This window comes from Marmota flaviventris, chromosome 9 (assembly GCF_047511675.1).
Source record: "Marmota flaviventris isolate mMarFla1 chromosome 9, mMarFla1.hap1, whole genome shotgun sequence".
NCBI lineage: Eukaryota > Metazoa > Chordata > Mammalia > Rodentia > Sciuridae > Marmota > Marmota flaviventris.
The window spans coordinates 92,807,937-92,824,758 of record NC_092506.1 but is presented as its reverse complement, the minus strand read 5'-3'; the positions used below and the strand labels follow the sequence as shown (position 1 = coordinate 92,824,758).

Here is a 16,822-nt window from a genome sequence, read left to right as displayed (position 1 = left end):
TTAATGACTTAGATAATAGCACAAAGAGTATGTTTATAAAATTTGCTATTTTCCCTATGGTGTAAGAGCTAATTTTTTGAAATAAATTATTAAAAATTTCTCATAGATATAGAAACTGAGAATGAGAAATTACAAGTATGATTAAAAATAGGGAGTAATGAGGGAAAGCTAAAATTAGATATGTTGTTCAGTCTCTCTTACATACTTTTGCCCAGTTAATTTTTTCAACAATCCTGTAATCATAATAGTTTTGTACTATGAAGCTTTCATTGGTTTCTTAGAGCCAAGCAAATTAAGTACAAGGTCTTCCACAGTATAGCTCCTATTTCCAGCCTTATCTTGGAAGCTGCTTACACACAGATAACATGTCTTTTGGCCATTTAGATATGTAGTATATTATTTGTCTCATAAATATCATCCTCTTGAAGCTTATCGACTTCTCAGTGTTTGTCTTTACATCTTTTATGATGCTTTTTTTCCTGATCCTCTTAAAAGATTGCAACTTTTTCCTCTTTTGAAACCTTGAAGACAAAAGAGTTAATTTTTTTTTTTTTTAGTACAGTTTTAGGTTCATAGCAAAAAGAGAGCTGAAGGTATAGAGATTTCTCATAAAACCCTACCCCTATGTATTTACTGTGTGCCCTGTTATCAACATCACCGACTATACTGGTACATTTGTTATAATTGATGAATTTACATTGATACATTATAATCCTCCAAAGTCTGTAGTTTACATTAGGGTCCTCTCTTGTTATTATATATTCTACAGGATTGGACAAATGAATAATGACATGTATCCATCATTATAATATTATACAGATTGTTTTTATTTCCTCAAAATCTTTTGTGCTCTAACTATTCATCCCTCCCTATTCCAAAATTCCTAGCAACCACTGATCATTTTACTGTTCTCCATAGTTTTACTTTTCCAGAATGTCACATGCTTGAAACCATGCAGTATGTATCCTTTTTAGACTGGCTTCTTTCACTTAATAATAATACATTTAAGGTTTCTCCATGTCTTTTCATGGTTTGATAGCTCATTTCTTTTTAGTGGTGCATAAAAATTTATGGTTGATAGGTACCATTTTTTTAATCCATTTACCTGTTGAAGGACATCTTGGTGATTCCAGATATTTGCAATTATGAATAAAGCTGCTCGGAATATCTCTGCAAAAATTTTGCTTGGATGTAAGTTTTCTATTTCTTTGGGTAAATACCAAGAAGTGCAGTTGCTGAATCATATGGTAAGAGTATGTTTAGTTTTGTAAGAAAACTCTTTTAAGATTTTTAAAGTATTTGCTATGGCATTTATTCTTTCAAATTTATATTTATATACTTGTTACCACCTTATAGTGTATATCTATCTCTTTCCAGACTCTTGTCTTTTTTGTGTGTGTATGGTGGGGGTGCAGGTACCAGGGATTGAACTCAAGGGCTCTCAACCACTGAGCCACATCTCCAGCCCCTTTTAAAAAATTCTATTTAGAGACAGGTTCTCACTAAGTTGCTTTGCACCTTGCTTTGGCTGAGGCTGGCTTTGAACTTGTGATCCTCCTACCTCAGCCTCCTGGGATTACAGGTATGTGCCACTTAGCTTGGCCAGACTCTTGGCATTTTTATTATAGGATTTTAAAAACATGGCTGGACTTCAGGGGATTTCTGAATCAGGCATATATTTTCCCTTTAGATTTAATTGTTGGAACAGTTATCATTATAAGAAAAGTCTTCTTGAGATCAAGTACTATTTATTTCAAACAATGGTGGAGACATGGCTGTTTCACAGTAGGTAGTATGGACACTTATCCATTCATCTGTTAAAGGGGACCTAAGTTGGGTTCTATAGCTTGGCTGTTGTGAATTGAGCTGCTGTAAACATTGATGTGGCAGTGTCACTGTAGTATGCTGGTTTTAAATTCTTTGGGCATAAAACCAAGGAATGGGATAACTTGGTCAAATGGTGGTTTCATTCCAAGTTTTGTATGGAATCTAGAGTAATTGCAACAATTTACAGTCCCACCAGCAATGTATGAATGTACCCTTTACCCCACATCCTTGCCAACATTTATTGTTTCTTATATTCTTGATAATTGCCATTCTGACTGGAATGAAATAAAATCTCAGTGTAGTTTTAATTTGCAAGGTAGTACAGACTTCACAGGAGTAGTGCTGTGGTCTCCAGAGTGACTTCCAGTTGGTGGGACTAACAAAACGTCTCATACTGAATACTCCATCTCTGCTTTTGCCTCTCTTTTTGAATAAGTATGAAGAAAAGGAAACATGATGATTCATAATTATTCTTTCATTTTACTTTACTCATATGCAATAGAATCAAAAATTTTTTTTGAGGGTAGGATTTTTTAATGTCTAAAGAGGCATTGAATGTGTGTTAGTATTAAGGAATACTTCGTTACTTGTATTTTAATATATTTATTGAATTTATTAGTTACAGAACCTGTTCTTTTTTATCCATTAAATATTATTGATAACGTTAATAAAATCACTTAACTAATCTAAGAAATATAACAGATTAAATTTTTTCAATACCAATTTCAGTGCTAACTAATTAAATTCCCTTATATTTTTAAACCATTATTACTTTTTTTTGGTACCAGGGATTGAACCCAGGGATACTTAACCACTGAGCCACATCCCCTGCCCTTTTTATTTTTTTATTTTGAGACAGTTTCTAACTAAATTGCTAAGGGTTTTGCGAAGTTACTGGGGCCTGCCTTGAACTCATGAGCCTCCTATCTCAGCCTGCCAAATTGCTGGATTACAGGTGTGCTCCACAATTACTTTTATATACCTTATTCACTTAAGGATTTCAAAAGCCTTCAAAAGATTTTTTAAAAAGTTTTCAGAGCTACAATGATACTTTTACCTAAACTCAATATAAAAGGTTAAGTTTGATTTATTTTTTAATCTCAGGTTTACAAAATTACTTAACCAAACTAAGGGGAATTTACTGTTTCACGTTGGCTAAGATCTCTCCATAGAGGATTTTGGAACTTGATACACTTAACAAGTGTAATTGATGAGGGATTTAAGATCAGTATGAGGGACCCTAGACAATAAGGTTGAACCTGAGCTTGAGATTTTTGTTGATGAGAGATTTAAGATCACTATGTGGGACCCTGGAAAATAAGATTGAACCTGAGCTTGAGATTTTTGTTATGTGTCATTTCTTGTGGTCAAGCTCTGCTGGACTTCTCAAATGAACTGACAATTTCTCATCTTTTGGTTGAAATCTGTCCTGTTCCATAAGATTTCATTTCTTATAACTAAAGTGAAAAACATTTTTTTCCATAATTCTTTGTAGTTGCTTAATGTGAAATCAGATTTTGAAGTATCTAAGACAAGCAAAAGGAGCGATGTAGAGAAATATTGATGAATCTATGCAGTCTGAAAATGCTGAAGCTACTTTGTGGCTTGCAACACAAGGGAAAAAAATTGAAGCATATATTCTGTAGAATGACATGTGGCGATTCAGTAGAGTAGAATTCAAAATAGTAGATAAAGTACAATTTCTATTTGCCAGTTGTTTTGGAAACTGTATAGGCCTCTGAAGGTTCAAATAAAAAGATTTTTATTCTAAGCATACTTTCACCAGAAATAAATATTTTCATCCTTGTGAAGATGAGATACTTGCACATCTGGTTCAAGCTTTTCTGGGTATATGTGTAAAACAAACCTCTTCTAATAGTTCTGACATAATTCTTTACTGCTGGTAAAGTAAGATTTTCTGTCAGCATCAGGACCTTAACTTACCTAACTTTCAAAGTAGTTTTGTTAAGAAATGAGGGTAGCGAAACCAGACAAAGACACTTCAAAGAAAGAAAACTACAGACTAATATCTCTAATGAGCTTAGATGCAAAAATCCTCAATAAAATCCTGGCGAATCGAATACAAAAGCATATCAAAAAAATTGTACACCCTGATCAAGTAGGATTCATCCCTGGGATGCAAGGCTGGTTCAATATACAGAAATCAATAAATGTTATTCACCACATCAATAGACTTAAAGATAAGAACCACATGATCATGTTGATAGATGCAGAAAAAACATTCGACAAAGTACAGCATCCCTTTATGTTCAAAATGCTAGAAAAACTAGGGATAACAGGAACTTACCTCAACATTGTAAAAGCTATATATGCTAAGCCTCAGGCTAGTATCATCCTGAATGGAGAAAAACTGAAGGCATTCCCTCTAAAAACTGGAACAAGACAGGGATGCCCTCTCTCACCACTTCTATTCAATTTAGTTCTCGAAATACTAGCCAGAGCAATTAGACAAAAGAAATTAAAGGCATAAAAATAGGAAAATAAGAACTTAAATTATCACTATTTGCGGATGATATACTATATCTAACAGACCCAAAAGGATCTACAAAGAAACTACTAGAGCTAATCAATGAATTCAGCAAAGTGGCAGGATATAAAATCAACATGCATAAATCAAAGGCATTCCTGTATATCAGTGACAAATCTTCTGAAATGGAAATGAGGACAACCACCCCATTCACAATATCCTCAAAAAAAAAAAAATACTTGGGAATCAACCTAACAAAAGAGGTGAAAGATTTATATAATGAAAACTACAGAACCCTAAAGAGAGAAATAGAAGAAGACCTTAGAAGATGGAAAAATATACCCTGTTCATGGATAGGAAGAACTAACATCATCAAAATGGCAATATTACCCAAAGTTCTTTATAGGTTTAATGCAATGCCAATCAAAATCCCAACAGCATTTCTTGTAGAAATAGATAAAGCAATCATGAAATTCATATGGAAAAACAGAAGACCCAGAATAGCAAAAACAATTCTTAGCAGGAAGTGTGAATCAGGCAGTATAGCGATACCAGACTTCAAACTATACTACACAGCAATAGTAACAAAAACAGCATGGTACTGGTACCAAAACAGGCGGGTGGACCAATGGTACAGAATAGAGGACACAGAGACCAATCCACAAAACTACAACTATCTTATATTTGATAAAGGGGCTAAAAGCATGCAATGGAGGAAGGATAGCATCTTCAACAAATGGTGCTGGGAAAACTGGAAATCCATATGCAACAAAATGAAACTGAATCCCTTTCTCTCCCATGCACAAAAGTTAACTCAAAATGGATCAAAGAGCTTGATATCAAATCAGAGACTCTGCGCCTGATAGAAGAAAAAGTTGGCTCCAATCTACATATTGTGGGGTCGCGTTCCAAATTCCTCAATAGGACGCCCATAGCACAAGACTTAATAACTAGAATCAACAAATGGGACTTACTCAAACTAAAAAGTTTTTTCTCAGCAAGATAAACAATAAGAGAGGTAAATAGGGAGCCTACATCCTGGGAACAAATTTTTACACCTCACACTTCAGATAGAGCCTTAATATCCAGAGTATACAAAGAACTCAAAAAATTAAACAATAAGATAACAAATAACCCAATCAACAAATGGGCCAAGGACCTGAACAGACACTTCTCAGAGGAGGACATACAATCAATCAACAAATACATGAAAAAATGCTCACCATCTCTAGCAGTCAGAGAAATGCAAATCAAAACCACCCTAAGATACCATCTCACTCCAGTAAGATTGGCAGCCATTATGAAGTCAAACAACAACAAGTGCTGGTGAGGATGTGGGGAAAAGGGTACTCTTGTACATTGCTGGTGGGACTGCAAATTGGTGCAGCCAATTTGGAAAGCAGTATGGAGATTCCTGGGAAAGCCGGGAATGGAACCACCATTTGACCCAGCTTTTGCCCTTCTCGGACTATTCCCTGAAGACCTTAAAAGAGCATACTACAGGGATACTGCCACATCGATGTTCTTAGCAGCACAATTCACAATAGCTAGACTGTGGAACCAACCCAGATGCCCTTCAATAGATGAATGGATAAAAAAAATGTGGCATTTATACCAATGGAGTATTACGCAGCACTAAAAAATGACAAAACCATGGAATTTGCAGGGAAATGGATGGCATTAGAGCAGATTATGCTAAGTGAAGCTAGCCAATCCCTAAAAAACAAATGCCAAATGTCTTCTTTGATATAATGAGAGCAACTAAGAACAGAGCAGGGAGGAAGAGCAAGAGGAAAAGATTAACATTAAACAGAGACATGAGGTGGGAGGGAAAGGGAGAGAAAAGGGAAATTGCATGGAAATGGAAGGAGACCCTCATTGTTATACAAAATTACATATAAGAGATTGTGAGGGGAAAGGGAAAAAAAAACCAAAAAACAAGGGAGAGAATTAAATTACAGCAGATGGGATAGAGAAAGAAGATGGGAGGGGAGGGGGGAAAGTAGAGGACAGGAAAGGTAGCGGAATACAACAGTTACTAATATGGCATTATGTAAAAATGTGGATGTGTAATCGATGTGATTCTGCAATCAGTATACGGGGTAAAAATGGGAGTTCATAACACACTTGAATCTAAAGTATGAAATATGATATGTCAAGAGCTAATGTAATGTTTTGAATAACCAATAATAAAAAAAAAAGAAATGAGGGTAGAATACAAAGTTTTTTATGCTACACAGAAATTTGATGACTTTCTGGAGGAAAATCCAGGAGTACTTCGCTAGAAACTTTACCCTTTCAGGGAAAAGAAAACCCCATTCATTAGAACAGTTGAACAGGAAGGAATTCTTCATTTGTTGGAAATGCTAAGTTATAGGAAGAAGATAAAATCTCTCATTTAAAAAATTCAATTTAAATTTATTTTTACCTTATGTATAAAAACTCAAAATTATACTTACTGGAGTACTATGTGATGTTTCAGTACATGTGTACATTATGTATTGTTTAAATTAGGTTAAACATATCTGTCTCCTCTTTTATCATTTTTTTATTATGAAACATTCAAAATTCTTCCTTCTAGTTTTTTGAGATAGGCAGTACATAATTGTTATTTATACTCATCCTACTGTGCAATAATAGCTCACCTTTCCAGCATTCCACCAGAACTTCTTACTTCATTCTATTTTCAACTTCTATGAGATTGACTTTTTATATTGCTGCACATATGAGTGAGGTGATGCAGTACTTGTCTTCTGTGACTGGCTAATTTCACTTTACATGATAGCCTCCATTTCCGTCATATTATTGCAAATGACAGGGTTTCATTCTTTTTGTAGTTGAATATTATTGCATTGTGTATATGTGCCACACTTTCTTTATCCATTGATCAGTTGATGGACACTTAGATTGTGTCCATTTCTAGGCTATTATGAATAAACATGTTATACATACAATAAACATGGGAATGCAGATGTCACTATGAAAATATGTCCTTTGTGTATATACCCAGCAGTGAAATTGGTGGGTTGTATGTTAGTTCTCTTTTTAATTTTTTGAGGAATCTCTGAACTGTTTTCCCTAATGGCTGTACTAATTTATATGCCCACCAGCAATGTGTAAAAGGATTCCATTTTTTTTCACGTTCTTGCCAGCCCTTGTTATTTTTAGTCTTTTTGTTAATAGCCATTCCTGGGGTGAGGTAACACTGTAGTTTTGATTTTCATTTTCCTGATGTTTAGTAATATTGAGTATTTTTTCATGGACTTGTTGTTAATTTGTATTTCTTCTTTTGAGAAATGTCTATTTAGATTTCTTGCCTGTGTTTTAATTGGGGCTTTTAACTATTGATGTTTGGAGTTCCTTTTGTATTCTGTATATTAGTCTTTTGTCAGACGTGTAATTTGCAGGAACTTTCTCCTATTTCATAGGTTGTCTCTTTACTCTGATGACTGTTTCCTTTGTTGCCTAAACAATCCATTTTTAGGTTCCTATACTCTGAAACATTTCTCCGTTTTTCTCTTCTGTAGTGAACAACCTGTTCTCTTGAACTGACTGTGGTTGTAATTAGAAATATAGTAGAGATTGTTCAAAAGTCATGAAAAAATTAGAATAAAAGCAAACTGCCTATTTATTGAAATTTTAAAGATTAGGTTGAAACAGGTGCCATGACCTTCAGTGGTGGCAGACTTGGGGAATATCATCATCAATTTGTGGAAGATCAGTGACCACTGGTGGGAAAAGCTGATCTAATGGAAGAGTTTGGCATTATTTTCAAAATAGTAGAAAAGGTTTTTAAACATTTAGAATTTTTAATACCAGCTTTGACTCAAAGCCATGTGTACTTTTTTCTTTTTAATCAATGTTACATAAAGGAGTACTAAAAGGATGTATTAAACGACTAAGTCACAACTATTCAACTGCTGTTGTAGCATAAATGCAGCCTATATAATATGTAAGTGAATGGACAGTGGCTCTGCTTTAATAAAACTTTATGGCTACTAACATTCAAATTGCATATAATTTTTATTTGTCACAAAGTACTATTCTTTCAGTTTTATCCTGATCATATAAAAAATGTGAAAACCATTCTAAGCTTACAGGTTGAATGAAAACAGAGAGCAGGCTGCATTCCCTTTCTGACAGATATTCTTAAACCTCATTTTCCATATTAATGCAGTAGCAAATTGGAAACTTACTCAGTATTTCTGGTATCAATATTCTGTATTGGGTAGCAAATTTGGAAAATGTAGTGTCATTTGTGTTGGCTGTTTTGAGAAACGGAAAGTAGGAAAGTGGGTAGAAGAGGAAAGTTATCGGGGAAAGTGGGCTAACCTTGGGAGTATAATTAATCTATATGAGATACTCGTTTGTTAATTCCATTTATCAAAGATTTCTTGAGTGCCCACTGTTTGATACCGTTCCAGGTCCTTAGATACAAAGGAGTACGTTGCTTGGCCTTTGTCCTGGAAAGGGGGAAAGACAGTTGAGTTTTAAATATCTGTTGAGTTACTATAAAATCAATAATGTACTTTGTGGGAGATTATTATTTACTTTTCCATAATTATTGTAAATACCAGTTGGGAAAGTTCATTGTTGGCCATGTTAGTAAACTGATTTTATAACTTCATGTAAAGTGTTTTGTTTTCTCCTTTCTTCCTTGAAATAAGAATTCGTGATTTCCATCAGCCAGAGGGATGGATAATGATCTGTGGATAATGAATGAATGGTCCCTGAACATTTTGAGAGTTTGTAATAAGTGTCTAGATAAGATATTTAGAATAAAGCAATCATTTTTTGGTGTTTTCAAAGTAAAAGTCCTACAGAGCAAACTGCAGTTGTTGGGGATAATTTAAAAATCTGGAACATTAGGCATTTTTATGAAAATTAAACAATTTTATAAATGCTTTCCAGTTGTACCAAAAAGTGTTTCTGCTTTCTTTGGAGAGAAATTAGTAAATCACATGGGTGATAAAAATGTTTGTGCCTATTTTTTGTGTAGAAGGAGCTTATTTCTATCTTTGGTTTTAAACCAAATAGATGGTTAGAATGCACTCTGTCATGAGTACCTAAAGTGGGATAACCTCATGTCTTTTGTGTTGGCATGCCTATAGAAAAGAAGGTAGACAAAGGTGGTCAGGCAGTGAGAGAGTCAGCTAAGAGGAAAAGTTGGTTAGCTTTGGGAATATATTAATATGTTTGAGGCACCCGTTTGTTAATTATATTTGCCAACCATTCTTGAGTACCCACAGCAGTTTACATTGTGCCAGGTCCTATAGATACCAAGTAGTATAGTTTGGCCTTTGGCTTAGAAAAGTTGGCAAAGACAGAAAATGATAAGTAGTGAGATGTAACTAAAAAGTTATGTTCTGGCAATGTAAATGTGCCTGAAATTATTGGTAACAGAGCATTAAATGTGATTATATCCTTAGTTTCCTAGTTGAGCTAGAAGGGCTATGTTCCATGCAGAGGAAATAAAATGTATAGTAAATATATAGAAATTATGAGGAGGTGGAAAAGCAGTCAAGAGCCAGAAATTAAAGGCTTTGTATACTATGTTAGTGTTTGAGTTTAATTCCATTACTTAGTACAGTGCTTCTTAGACCATGGTATAGAATCAGATTTATTATTTTATATATGTTATATGTAGTATACATAAATATATAATATATGAATATATATAATATACATATAAACACGTTTAAAGTTTTCTGGTTCCTCATGGACTAATTGATTTATAAGATGCAATAAAACATGTAGAAAAATGAAATAAAGATATATGAAATATGTCTCAAATTTTTATTTATGTTGAATCAATATAAAATTGCTTTATGTAATTGCTGTGAAAGTTATATAAATACTCAGGTTCTGTGCTTACCTCATCATGGATTATAACAAATATTTTATGGCTGGTAGTCTCAGGCTTGCGCTGGTCTGTGGGCTATACTTGGTGTGGTATTAGTCTGGGTAGTCTGGGTCCCTCAGGGTTTTCAGCAAAGAATAGTGTGATTATAGTTGTATTTAACACAGTGAAATTCTGGCAAATACGAATGATAATTAGATTTTAGTCTGGAAGACTGGAAACTAAGGAATCTTGGAATTATCACTTAGCATTTGAGGGATAGCTATAAATGGAAGAGAAAGTAAAGATGACTTTTTTATATTATTAATTATATAGGGAGCAGTTTTCCTACTAGGCTATAAACTTGTTAAGGCAAGGCTGTATTTCTTTTGACCACTATAGCATAAGATAGGCACTTTAAAAAATTATTATTATTATTATTTTTCTTTAATAAGACATTACAGCACACAACTGAGGCCCCAGTGTGTCAATTAAACATGGGGATATCCATTTGAAGAGAATGGAAACAAGTTTAATCTTAACCCCGTTTCTTTTGGCAACTATTAGAAAATTATTGAATGAATGAATAAATGACTAAATGAGCCAGAGAGGCAAATGCAGAGAAAGTATTTGAGGCAGAAGGATATAATAACCAGAATCAAATGTTTTCACACTGAGAAAGATGATAATTTAATAATATTTACTGGATTTAATAATTTTAAGGTCCTAAGATGATCATCTTTAGCAGAGTGATGAAGTTAAAAGTCAGATTGTAGGGGCTAGGGATGTGGCTCAAGTGGTGGCCCTCACCTGGCATGCGTGCGGCCCGGGTTCGATCCTCAGCACCACGTACAAACGGGGATGTAATAATAAATATTAAGAGAAAATTCACTATCTCTCTCTCTCTCTCTTAAATAAAAAAAAAAGTCAGATTGTAATGTCTTCCTTATCTCTATTATCTATCTGCTAAGGAACAGAATAGAGAGGTTCTTCAAAATATAACATTTCATTAATTAATTTTAATTTACTGAGGAGAAAAGTAGTGATATATCATCTTATTGTCCATTTGGTATTGTATGGAAAAATACCTTCTTATAAGATTAATAATAGGAGTGTAATTTTTTTCTTCATTTCTGCAGGACAACTAAATCTCTACTAAATGAAATTGAAATTGATTTTTTTATATTTGATTCTGATTTGAGAAGAAAATTGAAATGTGAATAATTTGCTTCATCTTATTTTCAGTTGATTTTTAATGAATCTATTCCCTGCTATTCTTGATTCTTTATTAGAACTTTACCAATAACATTCCATTTTCATCATAAAATAAAGTCTATTTTATTTTGTGCCAGGCATATGTTTGGCTAAAATTTTGTAGGAAGAATTCTGGGATGTGGGATATAACTTCTGAAGAGCCAGAAGCAGAAAAAACAAGACTAGGATCCTAATTAGAAGAAGATATATTCCGTGTGTGTAAATATGTTAGAATAGCTACTGTCATATATAACTAAAAAGAACAACAATGACAATAACAAAATACCCAGCCTGAGCTAGTCAACCCTCCTTAACACACTCCTCGCATACTGCAGTGGTCTGTTATTTATTTCCCTGCCTGCAGGCCAGTGGACAGCTAGGCCATTGATTGCCAGTGGTGCTTGGAATGAACACTTGTTAAGATGTGCACACTTTATTTTTGAAGAACTTCCACCTGAACAATGTGATATCATCATGCTGCTTTAATTGAAAGTCCAGTTTCAGGGGCAGTTGTTTGCCCTCATCAAAAATTCCTTCACCAGCTAGTCATCTGGCTTTGTATCAGAAAAGCCATGTCCAAATATAAGATCACAAGGGCTTCATCAATACCGGAGGCTTTGCTAATTATTTAGCAAAGTGGAAGTCAGAAATGGATTTTCATTGATAAAATTGGTGGTCTTGTTAATTTGCATGACAAATGTTAGAAATTGATTTTTGGTAAAAATAAAGGTATTCAGGATCTTAAAAAATAGATTATTAATAGAAAGAAGTGTGGGGTATCATAGTAGCTAATTTACCAGGTTTGTTTTTTCATTTAGTTGCTTTATTTCTTATAATAAAATTTCAGTAGAATCTTTAAGAAACATTCATCAAATATGACATTTGCTATAAAATTGACGGTGCTCTCAAACAATGTCTGGTGAACTATTAATACTTTGTCATCTGTTTTTTTGGTACTGGGGATTGATTCCAGGGGTGCTTAACCACTGAGCAACATCCCCAGCCCTTTTTTTATATTTTATTTTGAGACAGGGTCTCACTAAACTGAAGCTGGCTTTGAATTCACAAGTCTTCTGCTTCCACCTTCTGAGTGCATGCCACCATACCTGGCATCTTTGTCATCTTTATTAGTGTCTGGCTAGAAACTGTTTTGCAGTTGGTTCTGTGATTTTTTTTTTCCATAAAAAAATAAACTCTGGCATTTTCCCTGAAAATATTATGGTTATTTTACCGAATAGTGGTAATGAAAATCCAGAAGAGTTAAAATAATACATAATATTATTTGAAAACTAGAATTTTTTTCTGTTTTTTTTTTATTGTTGTTGTTACTAAATGTACACATTCAACATTCTTCACAGTTATTTCAAAAGATATCCCTGCATCTTTTTGTAGAATGAAGAGCAAGAAGTGATCCTTGTTAGAACAGATGATTCTGGAAGAGTGTGGCCTGTGAACACACCAGGAGAATCTCTGGAATCAAAAGCAGGAAGAAGGAAGAGACAGAAGGTATAGTTAACATATGTCCTTGTTTCTTTTTGCATACTTACTATATCTCTTAGGGAAAAGCTTTATGTCCCAGACCTGTTACTTCCTTAGATGGCTATTTGAGACCTGGTAATGGTGTATCCACATAAAGTAATGTCTTAATTATGTAGGTGCTATGAACCCTCATACACCTAATTTCCTTTTCCATCTTTCAGTTCGAGCAATTAGTTTTTAACACCAACTTGAGGCTCTTAAGATGGCAAAACCTGCATATTTAGTTTTCCTAAGTAAGGTTTTGTTTGTTTGTTTGTTTAAAGAAAATGACATCCCTGGGGAAAAGGAAAAGTAAAGGGGCAGAAATAGGCATTGTAATTCTAGTAGACGTTCTTTAATATGGAAGCAAGATAGTACAAATAATAATTGAGAATACAAAAGATTTAAGTGTCTGTTGCTGTCAGAGATACTAGTTACATTTTTCAACAAACAGAAGTGGGGGAGATTTCTCTTCTAAAGTAATGAGGAATTAGGGGAATACAAAGGAGCTATGTAGGAGAATAGTAAAGGTTTGAATATATAAAATGACAGAACTGCACAGGGATCCATAAATGCACTGAAAGAGGGCACTGAGGGCTGTTTTTTGTTTTGTTTTGTTTTGTTTTGTTTTTTGATAGGCATACTGTCAAGCAAAAGGAAGGCAGACAGATTCATTCAGGACTGGGATTTGCTCTTTGAGTATAATGAAAGGGCAAAGGGCAAGAGGGCCAGATATTAAGGATCTGGAGCCAGGGAGTGACTGAAGTCATTGCATATGAGGTTTAAGCTAGTGAAGAAAAGCATAGCAATATTGGAAAAATAGTGGGACTCTGGTTGCAAAGATCTCAAAACAGTTGAAGACCAGCTTTTATTTGGATAAGGAAATGCAAGAACAGCATTCAGCAGATTTTTTTTGGAAGGAAATAAATAGCACTCAACTATTCCTTACCTGGAAATGGATCCAACTGAAAGGAAAAGCCAAGATTGAATTAGATGGGAATCAGAATATCGGTATTATTTCTGATAAAGCTGTTTGTAGATTAAGGTTTTAATAGAAGTGGATGTCTTATCATTTCTATTTGCTGTAACAATACCATAGACTGGTGGCTTACACAATGAGAATTTATTTCTTATAGTTCTGGAGAGTGGGAAGTCCAAATCAGCTCTGGCAGGTTTAATGTCTGATTGAGGGCATGCTTCCTGGTTTGTAGCTTGTGGTTTTCTCATTTTATCCTCATATATTAGAGAGGGGCAGGCAGAGAGAGAAAGTTCAAATGTCTACTTATATATAGGTGTATTAATCCCATTTGAGACCTAATTACCTCCTGAAAGATTCCATCTCTTAATAGCATCACATTGAGATTTCTACTTGTGAACTTGGGAAGAATACAAAAATTTAGTCCATAGTCATGGATTTGCTAATATTTTATCTTTGTTTTTGATATTTGATCTCTGGATAACTGTAGTCTTTCTTCCACATTGCTAAGAAATTTTAACTACAAGGAGAAGAGCAGAGAAGAGAAGAAGTGTAGGTTAAGTTTACTTTTATGCCCAAATTCAGAAATCAGATGATGTCATTCTATCCCTAGGGAAGAGGACAAGTAAAGGACAGAGGTAGGGATTATAATTCTAGTGGAAGTTCTCTCACATGGAAGCAAATAGTGTAGGGAAAAACTGGAAGTAATGGTTCTGATACATGGTAGGATTTTCACATATATTATCAGATTTATCGATAATCTATTAAAAAATGCTTCAGGGACATGTTTTTACCAAATTAATTATTTTTATCTTGTCATAGGTTTTTACTCATGAGGAAAAAGAAAGGGTTCGATATTTTCCTGATGATGATCATCTCAGTCTGAATGACTTAGTCAAAAATGAAAAGATGGGAACAGTAGAAAATCAAAACAAACTTTTTATGAGAATGGCATCTAAGGTAAGAATTATGGTTTGGATCTTTAGTGTCCTTTAAAAAGCTCATTTGTTAGACAATGCAGGAATGTTGAGAGTTGAAATGATTAGAGTATGAGAGGAATAACCTCATCAGTGGGTCAGTCCATCCATGACTGGAAAGCGGAGTAGCTTTCCCCTTTTATACCCTTCCAACATGATGTTCTTCTTTACTCAGGCACAAAGCAATGGGGTCTGTGACTATGGACTGAACCTCTGAAACCATGAGGTCAAAATAAATTTTTCTACTCTAAATTTTTCTTTTGGTCATGGAGTTACAAAACTAACATAGAAATACATATTTCTAGGATGCCTTTGAATTTTGAGAAGCTGGTTCTACAATCTCACAATGATCAACTTTTTAGAGATTTGATTCCAATCTTGGTTTATTTTATTAAATTAAATCTCGTGTAAGACATTAGGAAAATATTAAGACAAAAAGTATATTTTGATTTTGGTTTTAAATATAGAATCTGCTATACTTCTCTAATGTATTCTAAGAAGATGTTAATTATATATTTGCTTTACCATTTAAAGGAAAGTTAGGGGCCAAAATTTAATGATTGGCAATGTGCTGTTTGTTAAATTACCAGTCTGTCTTAATTTAATATTCCTCTGGTTCTTTATAATGATATCATGAGGTAAAAAAATATTTGGAGTAATAGATTATGGATTATAGAGAAGACATCTTCTTGAATGTGTCTACATAAATGTATATTACTTTAATAGATCATTATGAGTAGTAGAATGAATAGTTGTGTTAATGCATGTTCTTTGTGGTAGTCTCTTCCTTTGCAATTCCTTCAAACACTGCCATTTCCATAAAAGAGACATTGTTTTTAAATTTTGCTCTATGTTAGGATTTGGCAAACTATGCAGGGGAAAATTCATTTCACTGTCTATATTTACAAATAAAGTTTTGTTGAAACACAAATATACAAAGTGTATACATTGTCTAAGCCTATTTTTGCTGATATGACTCAGTTGAGTCGTGTGACACAGACTCCATAGCCCACAGAGCTGCAAATATTTACTAACGAGCCCTTTTCAGAAAAATTATCTCATCCTTTACTCTATAATACCAATAGTTATGTTTTGCAATTGAGAATTTAAAAAGGGGTATCTGAGAGGAATGGTGAGGTGAAACTGTTCACTATATACCTTTTCTGATTTGCAATTTTTTTTTGTATTATGTGAATATATTACTTGGTCAACAATTAACTTATTGAAACTTAAAATAAAGATAACCCAGATATCTGAATGTGTCAGGAACATGAGAGGATGAGGAGTAACCTAAACTTAGTTTAAAAATAGAAGTGGTCATTGAATCAAGCTCCAGGAATTGTATGGAATCTTAAATATAGCATATTAGCATAATTTTACCTCTGTTTAGCATAATTTTACCTGTATTTAGTTTGGAGAAATTGCTTAAATTTTCTAGGATCTGGAAATTTAGTGCAGAAAGATGGACATATGTATTTTTATGAAGTTTCTCTCAGAAATGTTACTTTTTATATTAGTCTGAATGAAACACAGTTTTAGTAATCTCAACATAGTCCATTCAAGTTTACACGTAATTTTTTTTTTTTTTGAAAACTGTAATAGTCATTTATTAATCCAGCAGTCCTTTGTGAACCTTATTTGTGCCATATACTCAGTGCTAGGTACTGAGAAGCAATCAAGTTGAAGTTAGTGCCATCAGAGGGCTTATATTTCTCTTGGATGAAACATACAGGGAACAAATACATAAAATAAAATATTATAAAACATGAGTAACACAGAAAATATATTTTTCTGTGAAATAAAGCAAACCACAAGGAGATGGTGGGTGATGTTTTCAGTAGAGTATCAGGAACAAGGTTTCTTTGTGAAGGGGGTGTTTCAGCAAACTCTGAACAAAGTGAGTTCATGTGACTATCAGAGAGGAGACTATTTGAAATATAAGA

The 16,822-nt window shown here is 33.8% G+C and overlaps 1 protein-coding gene across 2 annotated transcripts in view; it reads left to right on the top strand.

Annotated features, from left to right (window-relative positions):
* Cwf19l2 (CWF19 like cell cycle control factor 2) overlaps positions 1-16,822 on the top strand; it is a 94,240-nt gene that overhangs the window by 39,540 nt on the left and 37,878 nt on the right. For both annotated transcript variants that reach the window (XR_011708597.1, XM_027930715.2), the window contains exons 11-12: positions 12,801-12,914; positions 14,725-14,862. Coding sequence is in view for 1 of the 2 variants with exons in the window: in XM_027930715.2 (XP_027786516.2) it covers positions 12,801-12,914; positions 14,725-14,862 (252 nt within the window). In the remaining variant the exon portion in view is untranslated. The remainder of the gene's footprint in view (positions 1-12,800; positions 12,915-14,724; positions 14,863-16,822) is intronic.